The 20,389-nt window shown below is 39.4% G+C and overlaps 1 protein-coding gene across 12 annotated transcripts in view; it reads left to right on the top strand.

The window, feature by feature from the left end:
• Window positions 1-578: 578 nt before the first annotated feature.
• Window positions 579-20,389, top strand: part of mpdz (multiple PDZ domain crumbs cell polarity complex component) — a 60,225-nt gene continuing 40,414 nt past the window's right edge. For 11 of the 12 annotated variants that reach the window (XM_074698923.1, XM_074698915.1, XM_074698921.1 and 8 more), the window contains exons 1-11: window positions 579-730; window positions 3,941-4,019; window positions 7,627-7,793; window positions 12,523-12,684; window positions 13,003-13,142; window positions 13,239-13,452; window positions 14,687-14,809; window positions 15,578-15,778; window positions 16,302-16,404; window positions 18,031-18,119; window positions 18,651-18,900. In XM_074698923.1, the coding sequence (XP_074555024.1) occupies window positions 4,004-4,019; window positions 7,627-7,793; window positions 12,523-12,684; window positions 13,003-13,142; window positions 13,239-13,452; window positions 14,687-14,809; window positions 15,578-15,778; window positions 16,302-16,404; window positions 18,031-18,119; window positions 18,651-18,900 (1,465 nt within the window). In that variant the 5' untranslated portion in view covers window positions 579-730; window positions 3,941-4,003. The remainder of the gene's footprint in view (window positions 731-3,940; window positions 4,020-7,626; window positions 7,794-12,522; window positions 12,685-13,002; window positions 13,143-13,238; window positions 13,453-14,686; window positions 14,810-15,577; window positions 15,779-16,301; window positions 16,405-18,030; window positions 18,120-18,650; window positions 18,901-20,389) is intronic. The other variant, XM_074698925.1, reaches the window with a different exon arrangement.

Genomic DNA, 20,389 nt, shown 5'->3' with positions numbered 1-20,389 from the left:
GTGTGTCCCCAACAACAACAGCTACAAAGCGCCCACCTGTCAATCAGCTAAGCTGTGCCTCTGATTGACAGGTGGGTGCAAATTTGCATGCTAATATCTTCTAAACTCTCAAGTTAGAAAAAAAATCACCCATGTACAGTGTGTGTCTTTAGAGAAATACGCCATTCAGATGGGAGACATTTTTTTTGTACCGCAGTGTAAAAATGTTTGTTTCTTCTATGAAAATGCCTTTTTGTTGCTTGGTATATGTGAGGTTTCTAGTACTTCCGGAGCCAGCTTCAAGCGGACACTTGACAAACTGCAAGTTGTAGCACTTCCGCGCTATACAGGAGAGTGCTGCTTGGTCCGAACATACGGAGTAACACTGATACTGCTGGTACCCCAAACATAATGTTCAACTATAAATTATTTTTTTAATGTACAGTTTTTGCCATGCATGTATCATGATAACTGAACCTGTAGTATGTGATGTAAGTCAGAATTGCTGCAGCTATGAGCTGTGGGTTCAAAAACCAGGGCCTGACATTTGAGGCCTAGTCGTCAGGTCAACCAGCAAGCGGCGCTTCAGCCCCAGCTCAACTCTCAGTCCCGCTATCGCTGAAAATGTCCACAGAGGATCGAGTTACACGACGCCCCATCTTTAAGCCCCAGTCGGAGCGCCGTTAGCCGCAGGACAACAGGGGAAGAATAGGGGACTGGCCGTCGGGGAAGTAAAGGGCTCCACACTCATGTAAGTGGCTATTTCTGGACTTATCTAGCTTAAAGAAACGCATATGTACGTTTAGGAACGTATAAGTAACGTCAACTGGTCTAACGGTCGCCTTTGTCCGCTGCATTACTGCTAATTAGAGGCGAAATATTCTGAGACGTTTGTTGTCGCTGGGGATCACTCAGCTCAGAAAACGGAATTCACACACCCTTCACAGTCTTTTTTTTTTGTAACAAAGTGAGATTTAGTCCTATATCATGGGAGTTTCAGCTTTGAATCTATGAAACAATGTTAACTTCTCGACCGTCTCTCCCTCGGAAGCCTGTTGCTTCTTTTCGCTCCACGGAGGAGATGGGGAAGGAGGAGGAGTTGGGAAAAGCGGATTGTCCCGAGTATCATGGCGACTTTATTCAAAATACGATGAAACATAGCTGTTGACTTCAGAAATATACAGTCATATGCATGTAACGCATTATAAAATACAAGAAGACGTGAGCTATGCCTCTAATATTGTGATATAACCCGGCGAAGAGCAGCACCAGAACGTAGCAACCTGTTATAAATGAGGAATTACGGTTCACAGCAACGCTAATATAAGGCTTTAAGACCCCAACGAATGCCACAAAACAGCGTTGATTAGTTGAACTCCAGAGGTTTCAAGTGAATCCTTAAAAGCATATATGCAGCCTGAATCACTTGGCCAACTAATGCTAGGGAGTGTAGCTCAAGTAACGCAATAATTCAACAATAACTGTACCAGAGATTCCGGGGAACATGCACGATAAGGCTCTGTTATCTGAGAAATGTGCATTTAAAGGGTTAAATGCATGAGCTATTTCTTATCAGCAGCCTATTCAACTGTATGATTATCTGAAATGTATATTTCCTGCTGCTGAAAGGTATGTGGTATTCAGATGATCAAAAATATAAAGGGGTTGTATTAAAATATCTTATCTATACATTTTTTTAAACTTAACAGTTATTCAGTGCAAAAAATATACAGCCAGACTCAAAACAGTGTTCAGTTCACACTTGTTGCAAACACAACTTAATATTGACCACCATAATGTACAAGCCTGGCAATAAATACACAGAGGTTACCCTGCTATATTTAGAAAAGCCACCAATCAGTGGGAGCAGTATAAACACACATTAGATAAAGCAAATTACACAAAAGTAAATAAATGTTGCTGTGATCTGGCGGCAACATACTGTAGCTATTCTAAGACTGTATACAGGGCTTTCAATTATCCCACCAATCTCTTCTAATCGTGTAATGTCTCCCTGGCTCATGACAGGCGTGTGACAAAGCCTCCTCTAAAGTCATGTATGACAGTGCTGGTATGGGAGAGACAGTAGCTTGTGAAGTGTGGGAGTTGGATGTAAACCTTTAGTTATAACCGTTACTTTCTCCATGAGTTGTTTATGTCTGATCAGGCAGCACCTGACAAACACATTTAAGTTGACAACGTAGCTTTTACATTTTTTATATACTTACAACGTACAATCCCATTTTCCCTCACAGTTGGGGTGCTTTATGAAATGCTTATAAAAATAGAATCTGCTGGTTTGCAAATCATTTAAAGTTGTTATTGCAAAGAAAACACATGTTGAAGCTGCAAAAAAGCATCTTATGGAAAATTGCTGCTTTTAAATTTTATGGCAGCGAATAAAGGGACAAAACAGTCAGGTTGTGTAATGTTGGAAAAGAAAAAAAACACCACAGGGAACATTACTTGACTACAGTTAACATGGCATACAAAAGAGGCTGAGTCTTTCAGAAGTAAAAATGAGGAGGTTCACCATGAGAAATGCTAGGTGAGGGAACTGTACAGCAGTTATAGAGTAATGTTCCTAAATATGAAGATTGAGAATTTTAAAACATTATCTTTATACAAAATGAAATAACACAAAACAGAAAAACCCAATCCTGATAACTGATACTAGATGGATGTGTTATGTTTTAATGAAAAAAGAAATGACTCTGTAGTGGAAACCACTGCATGGGCTTAAGATTGCATCCAAGAATCACTGTCTATAGTAAATTAATTAAGCTATAAATCCAGTTCAAACAGTGCATTGAGGAAACCATACAACCTAGTTTGTTATCAGTGCTCAGTTTAAAAGCTAGCATCCCTAATAGAAAGGGGGTACGAAGGTGCCCATGGCGTGGCTTGGTTTTTCGGATCTGGTACCAATAATGGTGAACATACAGGCCTCAATGCAGCATATTCTACCCCTTAGACCTTTTTTTCCCCAGAGAGAAAAAGACCTTGCATATTTCAGCAAAAAGATATCTTGACACGAAAACAACAACATCATCAACGACAACAAAAGAGGCCTGAAAATGTTGGGCAGTTTGCAAATCTTCAAAATTTGGTTGTAATATGTTTTTTTTAACGATATGTTCACGGGATTACTCTTCTCTCAATCTAATACAAGATACGATGGGTACCCAACAGTGTATTGACTTCATTGATGCTAATATATGAATTAAGTGATTCAGTGTGCACAAGATCAACAAAATATATCTGATTAACTTAGGAAAACAAAATGATCCTTTAAGGTAAAGTATAGGCTAATGTTGTCAATGTCTCAATAGGAATCACAAAGTAATAAGGCCATGTATCAAACTGGAAGGGATATCAGATTGAAGAGCTGTATTTTAGAATTAAAATGCCATTATTTGGCCTCAGGGAGCCGATAAATTGCCGTATCGAAATTGTGTCATATACTAAAATATGGGTCATCTAAGTTAATGGAAGCTACAGATGACAGAATAGCTGTCAAAGTGTACCAAATAAAGTCCAAGCAATGCCAGATACCAAGTGTAAATCCACCTATAGAAGCATTGGCAAAATATAAGGAAATTGAAAACCTGCAATAGATGTTTCTCAACCAGCCTCGCTGCACCACCACACTGGAAACTCAGTAAATAGCCTGCAGTCCTTCAGCTCAATGGTTCCTCTGTGATGTTATTGTGAAGCTTTCTTAAGAGATAAATATGGCCTTGACTGAAAGGAAATAAATCCATTTTCCCTTTCATGTTGACCTTTTCGATAGAGAGCGTTTAAGAAGTTGAATTCAGAGGAGTATAGGGCTTTCCAGCTCTTATTTTTTTGTTTGTAAAGAGTGCTTTTAAGGAGTTCTAAAATATGATGGACTTTGTGCCCTTACATTCAGTTTTATGATTGCTTTGAGAAAGATCTAACATATCCTGTTGTTTTGCAGGCCGTGAAAGAGGAAAGAGGAGTTGTTAATGGGGTCAAACCGCATCCAACAGGAATTCTAAACATGATTGAAACAATGGGTGAGTAATGTCATTTCATTGCTTTTTTAGTTATGAACTGGAGAGTTATGTGCTGGAATCAAGGATGAATAGTACTTCAAATTAATTTAATGACTGTTTCTACCATAAACTAATGAGTCGTTTAGGCTCTGAAAAAAGCCAGTGGTATTGAGACAAAGGCAAATTTTTCTTTTCTTGCTCCATCATATCCAAACCCTGTAAATTCCTCATTTAATTACATCAATTCAAAGGAAATTTACTTATTTTATGCGAGTCAAATGATCTGTCTTCCTTACGGAGATGAATTGCCCAGATCCCTCTCATATACTAAGCTTGATCAAGATCAGAAGTTATTGTTATGAGCTAGACAAAACATGAAATACTGACTCTGCACACCAGGCTTTATTTATTTTTAGTCTCCATTTCTTAAACTAACATTTTTTTGCAAAGGGTTTTGGTCCAGTCACTTGGGAGTCAGTCTAAGCTGGCCCTGCATTCCAGTTTTGGCTCCTGCTTGGAGTGTTTCTCAACCAGCGTAAGAAGCCCTGGCTTACATTCAAGGCGTATGGACTGCCAATGTTGCCATATCTGATAATGTTGCCACATACTTGATTGTTTGTTTGTCCTCATAGAGATTTATTTGTCCAACTGTCAAGTATGGAGCCAGACTGGTGCTGCCAGCTTCTTTCTTTAATGCCTCAAGCTGTGGTCACTCTCAAGACTGGCATGTTGACTGAGTGCTCTGAAAGGAAGGTTGGGGAAATGGGGGCTTGATAAAACAGCATTCAAATTCAGGCCCACAGGAACTGAGAATATGAAAAGAGAAATATTTTTGGAAGAAATCAAATTTGATGCAGTTCAAATTTGAATCTTGTCATCTCCATTCTCTGCTTTTCAACCAAACATTGGATTTATCCAGAAAGATGAATCTGGTTAACAAAGATAAGATTCCATGTCACCAATATTAGAGTTAATTTCTCAAACAGGAATGCAGTCAGCTCTTATTCAATCGTTGTCATGCATTTTTTTCTCACCCAAATGACTGAGCAAAGGCTTCTTCCTGAGACTAAGAACCTGACTGAAATATAAGTTTAAGCAAACACTATAAACCAGTTTTAGTGCAGAACACTGTCTGCTTGACTGTGATTCTGCAGAAGTGCTTAAAGGACTTAACACAACATAAGCACACAGTATTAAAAAGATGACACTATTTTAATATCTTCTTTACCACTGTATTCTCTACCTTAATTTTCTTCTTTTTTGGTCCATTTGAGAACAATAGCGGCATATGTCTTCCCTAAAATCTTGGCTGATATTTTTGCTTGGCCGATATCAGCTAAGACGAAACCAGTAAGCTTCTTAATCATTGTATTTGCAAGTTGTGTATCATCCAGTAACTCATTTAACCATATTCCTTTGTCCGTTAGATATAGGCCACAATATCTGTGTCGATATTTCTCATCAAGGCCTATATCCGCCAATAATAGCTGAACAATAAACTCTGTTTGGCTTAACCCTACTACTGTATTCTGAATGGTAGTTTTCTTTCTTTTGGACTGTATTATAAATTGTATCAGCAAATACTTATGTAATATCTTTACTTAAATTTTTTTGCTGGGCCATTATCACTCAAAAACAAAACAGGGATTATTATGTCCAATCCAATCAGTATTTATTTTCTATTCCTATATCATTCAGTAATATCTTTAACCATATCTCTTTGACAACTTATCTGCCAACATTATTGGTGCCGATATTCTGTATGAAGGCCAATATTGACCAATAAAAGCTGCACTCGTAACTCTTTGCTTGGCCTATCTTAAAAACCATACAAGCGAATACTTATGGAAATTTTGGACAATGTCAGCCAAAACAAATACTTATGTACCAGTGATAGGTTGCTAGGCAGAATGACGTCTTTTTTGGTATTGATTTGTCACTACTGCCAAGACAAGATAGGCAGATAATATCAGGGACAATATTTTCTTGACACATATTGGCCAATATTTGTTTGGCCTGTAATGGCCACAGATATCTACCGTGACATTTCTTTGCCATGCCGATAGTGATGGGTACCTTTCACATTTGAAACGATATGGTAACGATGCCTGGTACCTGGCAATCGGTGCCGGTACTCAACTGTACCAATTATCGGTACTTTTTTGTGGTAAAAAATATACATTTGTTAAACAATAAAATGTCATTTTGTTTCAATTTGACATATTTTTTCTTCAGAGTATAACCTTGCAATGCTGTGTTTATGTCCAGCATGGAAAATCACCTACTCTTCCAGTCCCACACAGTCACAAGGATGCATTTAAGTACCTAAACATGGTACCTTTTGATTCCATGTGAATTGGCAGACAGAATCCGGTCGATACCTGTAAAAGCACCTAATTCGGTACCCATCCCTACATGCCGATAATAACTGTGCAATATTTCTTTATCAGGCCAATATAAGACACTTGTATTGATAGGTAACTTTACAAAGCCGGTATTGGCCACGTACATCTGTGTCCATGTGTTTATCAAAGCAATATTGGCCAACAAGAACTATATCGATATTTTTCTGGCAGGCCATCTGTTGAGACATTTCTCTACTGGGCTCATAATAACCAGAAATTCTTTGACACACCTTTATCTTTTCTGGGACAGTAATCAGCCCATATCATCGTTATTTACCTTTATTTACTAGGCATAATATCTGTCAGCCCATATTTTTTTTAACTTTGCTTAAATCAGCTGTACCAGTTTTTCTTTGTTAGGGCCCTATCAGCCAGTAGTATCAAACTCTGTATATTGGCCCTACCAAACACTCTGTCATCTGTTCCTACCCTAAGTTAGGAGTGACAGTGACCTGCATGGGATCAGAAGTGAACATAAAATGTCTGCTCAGGCTGCTCTCTTACCGGCTTGTTTACAACCTTTGTTCGAACAACAAAGCGTCTAAGTGCAAAAAGTGCTCTGGACCTTGTGCACGCCCTATTAGGTGTTAGTCACAGTTGGTGAGCTTTTGAAATTGCTTCATTTCTGTTTCGATGACGTTGGGCTGGCCCATCCGCTCTAACAAGCCACTCTGGAGTTGCTCGATTGTGGGGCTTATGCAGGGTCCAGCAAACAAACTGTGAAGTGCTTGAGTCTTTTATCTTCCCTCCTGATACCCATTCTTCACTGCTGTGCAACCCACCACTGACCCTATATGGCAGAAAGGAAACATTGCTGTTCTGCAAACAAGCTGCGTGCTGAGAATCAAGTTTTTCTTTCTTCTGGTGCTCAACCTGATGCTTTGTGATTTCGATATCGTCAGGTGTGCTGGTCCCCAGTCAGCCTCAGCAAAACCTGCGAGGACTATCCATTCCTCTTTATGCTTTATTTATTGTTAAGCCAAAAGAGGAAGAGAAAAGGTGTAAACAAAACTGTCAGAGCGTAATTTTATATTCAAAATGTAATCAAATAATGCTGTTTAAGAAGAAAGAGCCATGCCCAGACAGTTCCCTGACTCACTATCTTGGTTACTCATGTGCTGATAAAGCCTCCATCCTCATCACCTCTCCTGACCTCTATCTCTCCCAACATCCACTCCTCCACCCTGGCTGGCCCTGTCACTGAAATATGCGACGGCTTGCAGATACACAGCGTGCCTTGCAGGCGGTGGAGCGTCTCCAGGCCAAACTGAAGGAGAGGGGGGAGGTGCCCACGGAGGAGAAGCTCAACCTGCTGAAATCAGTGCTCCAGAGCCCCCTCTTCCACCAGATCCTGGCCTTGCAGAAGTCCGTGCAGCATCTCAGAGACCAGGTACACTTCTCACTGACATTTAAAACTTACCAAATCAACACAGCCACTATCTGTGATTCCTTTTTAATTGTAATATGCCTATAAACAATGCAGTATTCATTAATGGAAGCTTATCTATGACTGCTGAGTTGTTAGATATGAATAACTATCCAGGATATGAGTGACTCTCTGCTCCCAGAAAGCAAAGTTGCAAAGGTTATAGTCAATGAGAGGTTTGCATTATTGATGTATGAACATTAACTTCCAAAATGGCAGATGGCAGCATCAAACTAGTCCAGTTTACAACTAAAACACACAGTAGCAGTCATTTTAAACGAGTACAAGGAGCTAATTTGTGTTCTTTTATGATCATGTTTTTTGCAGAGAAGGAGGCATATTGGCATTTTTATGTTTTGACAACAAAAGGGGTTGTGATATGTGGGACATGGTTTTTTAAATGTAAAGTTCAACACTTACAAGTACGAGTGTATTGAAAGTCAAAAGCAGGAATGAGACTGAGGAGACTCAGGGGGTGTCGTGGTGAGTGAATTTATAATGTTATAATGAAGATAAGGTTGATTCATAGAATGTGGACATTAGAGATAGACCGTTATTAATTTTTCAGTGCCGATACCGATACCGATCATTAGTAGGCAAGGAGGCTGATATTTGAAGCCGATATTCATTTGCAGTCAAAGTGAAAATATTGGTGTAAAAGTTTTGAACAATACAAACTCCAACACTTAACTGCATTCAAATGCCTTCAAGCATATGTTTATTTAATAGCTCCCAGACTTAGCTGCATGTTTTATAAAGTTAAATAAAAACTTAACTTAAAAAAATAAATTGCTAAAGTTTTCTACAGTAAATAAAGTTTTCCAAAATTTCAATGTAACTGCAATCAAACTAAACTGAATTGTGTTTATGCTGCTTTGCTAATGCAGTTGAATTAATTTTCCGTTTGGTTTTACATGACTGAGTCTACATTTTTGACCATCTGGGGCTTCCATAGGGTTGACAGGGAGAAATTCTGTGCAGAAAAGCATCAACAAGTAGCTCCTGAATGTCTGCAGTTCAAAACATTTCTTACCATTATTTAAGAGGCAGAAAAATGAGGTTTGACTTTTGTGTCTTTATTACAATTTCGGGAGAGTTTGCTGTCTTAACTTACCTTTAAAACATATCTGCTATCCAGAGTTTCTCCACTTGATGAAACCTTTTTTCATCTGTGTTGTGCGTGTGTACAGCTTTCACTGCTGATTGGCTGTTACCTGAACCATGGCTCTGCTTGTAACCAATCAGATGGTACTGTGGGTGGGACAGTGCTGGGAACTGAGAAGTGACTGCAGACAGCTGCACAGCTGCATCAGAGCCGAAACAGCTCAGTTTTAAATTGGTTTCTTATCTGCCGTCGAATTAAAAAAAAAGGCAGATGCCGATATGCCCCAAAATGCCAAATATCAGCCCTGATAATAGGCCCTGCCGATAAACGGTCTATCCCTGGTGGATATGGATCTGTTTGTAGAACTGTTGTTGTCATCCTTTATACTTCGCTAATTTAGCAATGTGTCCTGTACTCCAGTGTCCATTCCAGTACGTTATGATCGACAAGTCCACATGCTTTAGTTGGAAGGATTGGAAGATGAGACAAAAACAAAAAATCAGTATCAGCAGGTCAGGCTTTTTAAAGATCTGTGATCTGTGATAGTTTCACCCTCTGCAAGAGAAAAGTGGTAACTTTTTTCCAATCCAGTTTATAAACAAAGACTGAATGAATTTGAAATTTGAATTTGAAAAAAAATGACTTTGAATGAATCAAAAGGAACAGATAGAACAAAAAAATCCTGATTTTGATATTGTCAAACAAATAATCCCAATATATCGATTGTCGATTCTTTCTCTTACCCCTAGCTGACAGCAACAAAACCCTGCAAATTTTTTAATATTCCTGAGCCGGAATTCCCACAGAAACATTCGAATTGAAATTTACCTAAAATTTTCCATCTTTTTTTTCAACTATTGTGTGGATACAGACAAAGAATTGACTAGTTTAGTAAACCTTGTTTATTAAATTTCTATAGAGGAACATCAGACTTCATGAGTTCAGTTTTCAGCAAGTGAATGTCTGATTTTCTTGTTTTCTAAATTTGGGCTGATGAAAGCAAAGACCTTTGAAGGAATGATGACAGCGTCTTAATATTTTGTTTTATAGGTGATTGTTTGGCCCGTAATTTTGTACTTCTAGCCTGAATCTTTCTGTGATGTAATGTGACGTGACGTCAGAATCAAAAGAAAGTCTTAGATGCTAATTTGAAAACAGTAACTTTCCTTTTTACAAACTCATGCCTTGCAAATCATAAAAACAATGATTAAGTTTTCAGCAGCTGTTTTCAAAGTCATGAACTGTTCCTGTTGCTCTTTAAGAAGCTCCAGTTTGAAACTATCAACAGTATGGTGACAATACTTTCAAAGACAGGCAAGGTAAGGTAGATTTTAACATTACATCAGCATGTCTGAGCACAATAAAGGACTAATTAGTTTTTCTGTTATTCATTTTGCTCATTCTTTCTCTAATACATTCGAAAGAGTTAAGCAATATTGTGTCCAAACTAGAGCCAGTCTTCCAAAATTAAGTTCATTTATTCACTTAAACCTCATCTCCATGTTTCCTAACTGAACTGCAGTAGAGAAGCAGCAGCACAAAGACAGAGTTTTACTCTCAAAAGTCCGTGCCCTTGGGAAGATGCCCATTTAATTACACTAATTCAGCATATTGAAGGCTCATAACTGGTTTGGCTGAACTTTCGAATGCATTATTGCACAGAAAGTAGAGTGTGGAATCACATTAGGAAGGGAGCTCTCAACAGCTGGTACGGAGAAGAGAAACAACTGCAGTGACCAGTAAAAGTGTTGATGAACATATGGGCGTGTTGATTCTGTTTTAAGAGTGAAAAATGTGCAGAAACTTGTGGTTAGTGTTAAAACCAGTGAGGTTTGGAAAGGATTCACTTTATCTTTCCTGCATCCCAAGCGACCTCACTGATTCAGTTTTTGGCTCCTGTCAAGACACAAACCCTCGCCCTCTTTCAATCCCCATCCCCATCCCCTGTGGTGTTTCTGCCGTGGCAAAATTGCTGTCAAGGTTCACACAAGCCAGATATAATATGGGAACATGAGCAGAGATAGTTGCTCCAAGTCAGGGACTTCTTTTTCAAGCTGATTCTGTCCATTGAGAATTGAACATTTAAGTGGGAGGAAAGAGCTCTTAAGTCAGAGTGGAGAGAGGGCCTGGGCCTGTGTTTGAGAAATAGAGACAGAAATATGTGAGCTATGCAGGGGGAGGCAGGGATGCTGGAGCTTTTTACCCCTTGTGGAATTTAGATTATAAAAGCCCTGCTGGCATTTTGTGTGTGCTGGTGATTTGAGCTTATTTCAAAAGAGGTACATTCCAAAGTGTGTTTATTTAAATAAGCTAAATTATCAAGCAGCCTTTTATTGGAAATTCCTGTAAGATATCAAAACTATTCACTCCACGATGAAACAGAAACAAACAGACACATTTAAAGCTACAGAAGTCTGTGTAATGTTTTAACAGAGTGTCAGAACCCGACTGCTCTTGATGAGCCCTTCAGTAAAACCAATTTGGACCGGTTTTGTGTCCAGACAAGTGCCAGACACATAAACACAGACACACTGTCCGTCCCTTTGGCTCTGCTAGTTAGGCCTTGCACAGTCCGTGTCGCTATGGCGACAAGACCCCCACTCCTCCAATGAGAAAGAGGCTGCTGTGTGAAGTGGGGCAGAAACAATTTCTTAAATGTGCAAGAACCAAACTGGAACTTTAATCCTCTTAGCCAGGCCCCAGCTAACAAAGCTCATGCATGAGGATAGCAACTTAGCAGCATGCTACGCTAACTTAGCCTGGCCCAGAGGGCTTTGTTTGCAGTGTGCTGCCCTAACGTGGCCTGTCCTATAGAGCTTTGTTTCTCAGGATTAATCTGGGACTGTGTTTAAAGAACACGTCTGAAAGTTCACGTCTGTATGGATATACACAAGTTCACGAGGACGGCTTCAGCCGGGCATCGCCATATGTTAAATGGACTGTTTATGACATGATTGCACTGCATAATGTCCAATCTTTTAAATCCAGCTCAGATGGTCATGAACGTCCCGCCCTTTGGCTAATGAAACCGGGAAACACTGTTTTATGTCGTTGTAGCTTTCATGTAATTCATCTGTCACACAAGTAAAGTCATCGCGGTAATTAAAGCCCCAGCTTATTAAGGCATCCAGATGGCCAGCGATGCTTTCCCCCCACCATGATGGAAATATTGTATTTGGAGTTGAGTCATTGTTGGAACATCAGCTAAGAGCCATTATCTCCTGAAGGATTAGGCTGCCATGGATTCAGCTAATCGTGCTGGGATAACTAACTCTCTGGCATCCCCGTGGCTTCACACAACTACACTTCAGGGTTTTAGCGTCCAAATTAAATTTGCTAAATTTAAACGTTAGCTGGTAGGAATGGATCGTGGTGCTTTTTTGTTCCAAGTTTTAATTGTATTTGCTTGGATTGAAGCCAAAAGTTTGTCTCTCTAGTGGGGGATTTTGCAGATATTGAAACCTGTTATGTGAGCGGCACACTGGATCTCATCCTTTGGGGTTATTTTATGCAAATTTTTTTGCAAAGCTGTCCAGAAAATAAACATCAGCTGTTCAAAACATTACTTTCTCCCTTTTGTTTTCACAGGGGACTGTCCCAGGCTCCCATGGAAGTGATCTAGGTGATCATGTCGCAGCAATCAAACCTAATGGTGGACATGTTCCCTACTCAGATGCTCCAGCTGCGACGCAAAGCAACGGGAAGACGGCATCTGAAGAATTTGATCACATTATACAGTCCATGGCACAGGTAGAGACGATTTGAAATCCAAGGCAATCATCTGGGTGTTCCTGCTTTTGATTGTGGTCTATGTAATTATAAAACACATGAATATTTGGCTTATTTCTAAAAAATATTTAATTGTTTTGATCATTTCCAAACAGGGAGGAAACCTTGATTAAGATTTACTCAAAGGAATATTCAGAGAATTAAAAACAAGAACTACAGACCGCCAACTGAGTTCTTTTCTCTTGAGGCAGGCACTGCGAGTAGACTTCAGACGGCTGCCGGTAGCTTTGATGCTACACTGAAGCCAAATATTATACTCTGTACGTCTGTTTGATGTAGGGCCGCTACGTCACAAACGTGGACTTGCAGAAGCCGGTGTCAGGAGGTCTTGGCTTCAGCGTGGTGGGGCTTAAGAGCGAGAATCACGGCGAGCTCGGCATCTTTATCCAGGAGATTCAACCAGGAAGTGTCGCGCACTGGTTTGTCAGAATCGACACCATTAAAAGAAGAAACTTATCCACTGAGTAAAACCTTAATTCATCATCCCTCTGTCTCTCTGCTTCTTTGCCCTGCAGTGACGGGAAGCTCAGGGAAGCAGATCAGATCTTAGCCATCAACGGCCAGCCTCTGGACCAGAAAGTGACCCACCAGCAGGCCATCTGCATCCTGCAGAGTGCTTCAGAGAGGGTGCAGCTCACAGTGGCAAGAGGGCCCATACCTCAGCTGGCCAGCCCTGCAGTGTCACGCACGCCTTCTGCTGCCAGTACACTCTCTGCTAACTCCAGTGCGGTACAGACACTGTCCATTTCAACTCTAATATCATGATCAGAAATGTGCACTAGTCAGCACAGCTGTCATTCTTTAAGAGTGTTACTGGCAAAGAAACACAGCTACACAAGATTTCCTTATAAGGCTGTTCAGAAATCTACATGCAGGTGCTCACCAAATGATCATAGGTCCACACAGTTAGGGAAGGAACAATGGATACAGCAGACAAATGGCAAAATTTCCTGTTTAGAATAATATTAATTAATTCCACTGGATGTCCAAATCTCAAGTTACTGTAAAGCCTTTTCAGGTATTGATACTGGGCCGGGTGAGCTTCAGCAAAGCCCTGTTCTTTTCTACTTTTACATTTCCATAGTGTACTGTGGAATAACATTTGTACCTTAGTTTGGGAATTTTTTTAAAGTTCACCATGGCACAGTTTAACATCCGTTTAATCTCTGTTCTGACTACATTTCACCACTGTTGTGCCTTCATTTCATACTTGTGATTTCATCACTTTTTGCTTCTATTTTATCTTAATTATGCCATGTCTTTATCAATTTCAACCATATTTTATCTCTGACTCTAGTTCAGCTTAATGTTACCCCTCTTTAATCTCTGTATTTTATCCCCATTTTGCCTTAATTGAATTTTGATTATGTGTCCAACTCATCTTTTTTCTCCTATTTCTCTTATCTCATTTCCATCATGTGCCTAGTTTATCTCTTTTTTACCTCTCTTTAATCTCTATCATGTGCCTGTATTTCATTTCTTTGTCTTGATTGCAGCTCACTATTGCCTCTATCATCTCCTTTATTTTAATTGTTAAGCCTTTTTCATCTCTAGTTCATCTTTATTTTATCTCTGTTATGACGTTTTCACCCATATTTTGTCTTTTATATCTTCTGCTTTGCCTCTGTATCACTCTCTTACACCTTTGGGACACATCTTGTAAAACCTCTTTTAGCAGCCTCTTTGCCTCATGCTAACGTTGGTTGCACATTCAGAGGCAGATTAACGCCAATCACCTTTAATTGGTGTTGAAATTTACATTAAGGAGGCAGAACAGAAATGTCACAGTCCCATTTCGGGCATATTGTGAAAGATGGTCCAAGTAAACATTGGCTGTAATAGTCAGTGACATTACCTGCAATGATCAGCTTATAGGTTTATATATTCCTTTACAAAAGTTGGAAATTCTCAAATTGATGCTCATATAGAACGCTTATTGGGCTCATTGTGTTTTTCTCACTAGTGGCAGCACGTGGAGACAATCGAGCTGGTCAATGATGGCACTGGTCTAGGCTTTGGTATTGTGGGAGGTAAAACCACCGGAGTAATTGTAAAAACCATCCTTCCAGGAGGCATCGCTGATCAGGTAATTAACACCGCCAAGGAGGTTATTTTTTGGAGATTTTGTCTGTTTGTTTGTTTGTCTGTGAACAACATAACTCAAAAAGTAACGAACCGATCTTGATGAAATTTTCCGGAAATGTTCAAAATAAGATAAGAAAGAAGTGATTACATTTTGGAGGTGATCTTGATCACTGTCTGGATCCAGGATTTTTTTGAAGGATTCTTTATAATGGTGAGATAGGGCCGTTTTCACCATATGTGTACATAACTCCACTATAAATGGTCAGATTGCTTTGTAAAACAATACAAGACAAGGTCACCATCATTTCTGACAGATGTAAAAGTACAATCCAGATCCTGGCAATATTCTGGATACTGAGATCAGGAATATGAAATATGTGCTGAGTCATCATAATTTTCAACACTGTCAGGTAACAAATAATCGTACAAACCTGCAACTAACACTAAATTGTAGCAGACAGTCTGCTGAAAGGGAGTATAACATTAAAGTAGGACTAAAGTTTTGCATGACAATTACAATATGCTTGGTGGAGGTCTGCGCTCTTTGAGTGCTTTTCTAGTTATAAATGCATCTCTACGTTATTAGGCTACTGAGAGGTTAGATGTATTCAGAGTACTCTTGATTACTTAAAAAAAAAACAGCAAAGAAACACTTTCTGTTGTAGAGAGTGTTGTCTCCTTGGTTTGGGAACTGTTTTGTCTTTTTTGATATTTTCTGCCAAGCTACAGTCAAAACTGAGTCAGAAAATAAGTTATTTTTCTATCTCAGGACGGCCGCCTGCGCAGTGGGGACCACATCTTGAGGATCGGAGACACCGACCTGTTCGGCATGGGCAGCGAACAGGTGGCGCAGGTCCTCAGGCAGTGTGGCAACAGGGTGAAGCTGGTTGTAACCAGGGGTCCTGTAGATGAGCCTCCTTCTGTCTCTGCTGTCATGCCCATAGTGCTCCCCACTGTCACTGAACAACAGGTGAGAAAAGATGAGTCACTCAATGAAATATTAATGCTGTTCCTTCATAATGAATCATCAAACTGACAATATGTGTCCAGTTGATAATTGGACACACATTTAAAGTCAAACACTTCCATCTGAAACATTTCAGTGCTCAAATTCAGCTTTTCATCTCCAGTTATTCTTTCTTCTGCTTGACAGTCTGAATCAATAGGAATAAAAAGAGTTGAAGCTTACATCACTCGTAATTCACACTTTCACACTTTCAGAGCAGATATTGCGTTACTTTCTCTGAATTTCATGGCTATTTTCAACACTCACTCCTGTTGCAGTTTGAATCAAATTCAATGACTCACTTTCTGAATGACAAACAGCATATTCTTTCCACTGCACGGTACTTTATACAGCTGACATGTTCAGATTGCTTAGATTTGAACTTGAAAAGTGTGTTTGATGTGCACTCCGATGACTGATGAATCAGCTGTTATTTCTTTTTAGCTCTCATTATTTGTGCCTGTCATCCACTTTATTGCTTTCACAGGGATATGAGGATGAGGAGGCTGAAGCTTTTGATGTGAGCCTTACAAAGAACACACAGGGACTGGGGATCACTATCGCTGGCTACGTTGGAGATAAAAATTCAGGTAAAAACAAGAGAGAGATTACTTTCTGATTAAGGGCATTTGTGAGGCGTCTTAAGCTGCTAATGAAACAGGTTGGAATCAAAACAGTCCCCTTTTTGAGCTACACAGGCTAATAAAAAAAAACAAAAATATGCATAGACTGACTTATTCAAGTTATTTTGAAGGCTGGAAACCACTGCTGTAGGGTAGGTGTTGTTATTTACATCATATCCATGACGCTATGCCAAGCTTCCAGCATGCTTGAGGCTTTCCTCTCACTGGGGTCGTCTGCTTAAAGCTACTGGCCTGGAGTGCATAACATTGATGTGAAGGGGGATGACTTATCTCACATATAAAAGTTACATCATGAAGTGAGGATCTTTTTCAAAATCAATGCCAAACAGAAGTTCCTCAAAGAAGCTTTAAAGATCTCCTTTGAATCATCAAAATGAGCCTACTGATTTAGTTTTATGCCCTAAGATGTGAGTAATTTTCAAACTGCCCACATATTTTGGCAACAGAAGCAACATTTAGCCTTTGTGATTCAATCAAGTTACAATCTTTAAAATCTGAAACAAAATTAAGCATAAAATGTCTGGTTAATCCATAGTTGGTTTTTACCTCCCCAAGGAAGTAATGTTTTTTGGGGAGTTTGTCTGTCTGTTAACAACATAACTCAAAAAGGGACAAACGGATCTTGATGAAATTTTCAGGAAATGTTCAAAATAAGATAAGGAAGAAGTGATTAAATTTTGGAGGTGATTCAGATCACCATCTGGATCCAGGATTTTTTTAAATGATTCTTTACCATTGTTGAATAGGGCCGTTTCCACTATATGTGTATATAACTCCACCATAAATGGTCTGATTGCTTTGCAAAACAAAACAAGACAGGGTCACTATAATATCTGACAGGTGTAAAAGTACGATCTAGATCCTGGCAATATTCTGGATACTAAGATCTGGAATATGAAATATGTACTGGGTCATCATCATTTTCAACACTGTCAGGTAACAAACTATCGTACGAACATGCAACTTACACCAAATTGTAGCAGACAGTCTGCTGAAAGGGAGTATAACATTATTATTCTGGAATGTTAGTTTGCTGTCGGGGCGTAGGGTTGTGCCTTTTTTTTAATGTGAGTGTTTTCTTTGTTGATTTCATCCTCTACACATTTAAGTCCTGTTATTCAACAATAAATCTCATGCTACCTTATTTTGACACTCAGGTGTATGACTGATTGATTATTATTACAGAATGCCAAAAGCTAAATTCTGTTGAGTTTAATTTGTCCCTCTATTTGTATTTCTTACCCAGCTGCTCCAGGCATTACTGAAAACACTACAGAAATAAGCAGTCTTGTCACTGAGGGCTTGCTAATGTAGCCTCTAAAAGGGCAGCAGTGTATTATTCAGTCTGCTCCAATCATCCCAAAGTTGTTCTAACAGTTTAAGTTAAACAGGTTGCCTTTGAAGAAATGCTGTTATGTGTAGGATTTTAATTGGATTTAAAAACTACTTGCTTACATTGGCTAACAACAACAAACGAAACACGTTTGTGTGCATTCTGTAGTTGTATTTCATGTTGTGTTCATGGACCTTTCATCACTTCTTTTGTTTCTTTCTCTCACTCTAATTTTTCAGAGCCTTCTGGTATTTTTGTAAAGAGCATAACAAAAGACAGTGCTGTTGACCAAGACGGACGTATTCATGTTGGAGACCAGATAATTGCTGTAAGTATGCCAACTACTGAATCTGTACCACCCACATTCTTTTTATATTGAAAGAGGTAGAAAGTACAGTAATCATTTAGTGTCAGCCTTACTGTCAAAAGTATGATACAAGTAAGAGAAAATAAAACTGAGACCCATATGATGCAGATGAACAGGGGATGTAATGAATAGAAAAATGACAGGATTTATCTTGCAGACAAATTTGGGGGGTGGGGTGTGTGTGTGGGGGGGGGTGTTTCAGTAAAACTGAGACCCTCTTAAAAAGATGAACAAGCCATAAGTTTGCCAAATTATCATCATGGTCATCAACAACATCATATTATTTAGTCAGTAGTGAACAATCAATAGGCCAGTGTTAATGGCTTCCTCCAGGAGACTTTAAATATAAGATAAAGTTTAAGTTTACAAGAATTAAGTTAAGAAAAAATAAATCACTAAAATGGAATGAATTAATAACCCTGATCTATAAAACTTTTGGAAAATTCTCCACTCATCTTAACCCAAAGACTCTCACGTGATCGCCCCCTACAGGTTGATGGAGTAGACATCCAAGGATACACCAACCAACAGGCAGTGGAAGTGCTCAGACACACAGGCCAGACAGTCCACCTCAAGCTGATCCGGCGGGGCTTCAAGCCTGAGGAGATCCCCCCTGCTGTGACCCCCGTCCTCACCATCCTGACCCCCGGCACCGCCATTCCCGACACCACGGTCACCACAGTCACCACAGTCAAGAGGGAGTTGGAACTGGAGAGGAGGAAGGCTGAGGAAGCTGTCCAAGGTAGGAAGAAGAGAGTAGGAGGAGTTGAACATGGATAGAAAAATGCCTTCTGCTGCTCATCATCCTGACAAAATGATGAGGTTTGAAGTGGAAATGTGGCTCAGGCAGAAGCAGTGATGAGTGACTTAGAAAAGAGATTTGTTTCTCTTTTATCAACTAACACAAGAACAGTTGTTTCTCTAGCTGCTTTCAAAAACTGAGTTATGTTTTGGGAATGGCAAATGTGTACCTTTTATTACCTTTTAATAAATAATCTGACATTATCCTGTCACAGAACAATTTATTGGTTGATATATTTTGATAAAATTTACACTTGTACTGAAAATAATTTTCCTATCAGACAGCTCTTCCTAAGAGCTGTATCGGGTGAAGTACGCCCACATTCATAAGAGAGAGAAATGCACTGATAATTAATCATTTCTGACAAAGTCCAAGAGGACAACAGTATTTTTCCAAACATTAAAATAAACTTAACCACTTTGTTTAACAATTTCTGTTGAGTGCTCCCTTTCGCCTCCATTATTACTGCACACTGACAGAATAATGCAACAACCCTTGACTGTGCTAATAAATTTAGGTGTTGTTTTCTCAATAAAGTCAAGACATTACGATCTCTGACTTTTTTCCTTGTGCATTTCCTGACTCTCTGAATGTGACCAGGCTCACCTTTTGCTTAAAACTGCCCCTAAATTACAGGCACTAAAATGACCCTGTAGTTATAAAGAGAACCAAAGCTTTCTATTGTGTTGTCTAGATCATAGATTATAGTCAGCCATTGATAAGACTTGTCTAACTGGGCATCCCCACCAACAAACTGGTATTCTAGACACAGCTGTGCTCGATAAATTCATGCTACAAGAGATATTTCATTTTTATTCTTCCATAAAATCTTATATTTCCATGATAGAAACATCAAACAGAGAGGAACAAACACTAAGATTCACATCTCCCCTGAACTGACGGGACCTCCAGGCTATTGCAAAAGCTGTCGATTAGGATGGATGGAGCTTGAAAGGGATTAGATTTGGCAGCAGGAAGTTTTTGCTCAAAAACATGCAGGAAAAAATAGCAGTCAGCTGCTACAAGAAATGAAAGAGGCTGACTTCAGAGGAACCTGAGAGTCAGAAAATTAGAGCAGATCACCCTTTTAAAACTTTTAGATTACAAAACAGAGGTAAGAAATGAAAAACAACACTGGAGCTCCCGTTGAGGAGAAAAATGATAAGGTGGCATGTGTGTATGGAAAAATCCTTCAGAGTTAAACTATTTGATGTTGACTCCCTGTCCATATTGCAGACTAGCAAGAATTAGTTTTATATTGGCACGGAAATGCTGCTGATGTACAGTGTAGACCATGGCTTGCTGAAAGTATGGATAGTAATTTCACGGGTGACCAGTTCGGTGCCTTGAGGAACTCCAAAGACATAAACAGAGGCGTGAAGTATTAAAAAAAGCACCAGGATCATTAAACAGGTATTTGAAGTCCTTG

Source organism: Halichoeres trimaculatus, unplaced genomic scaffold (genome assembly GCF_033239565.1).
Source record: "Halichoeres trimaculatus isolate MK-OKI-2021-1 unplaced genomic scaffold, fHalTri1.1 fHalTri1_scaffold_22, whole genome shotgun sequence".
NCBI classification, from domain to species: domain Eukaryota; kingdom Metazoa; phylum Chordata; class Actinopteri; order Labriformes; family Labridae; genus Halichoeres; species Halichoeres trimaculatus.
The sequence above is the reverse complement of the archived record's forward strand: the minus strand, read 5'-3'. Positions and strand labels throughout refer to the sequence as shown.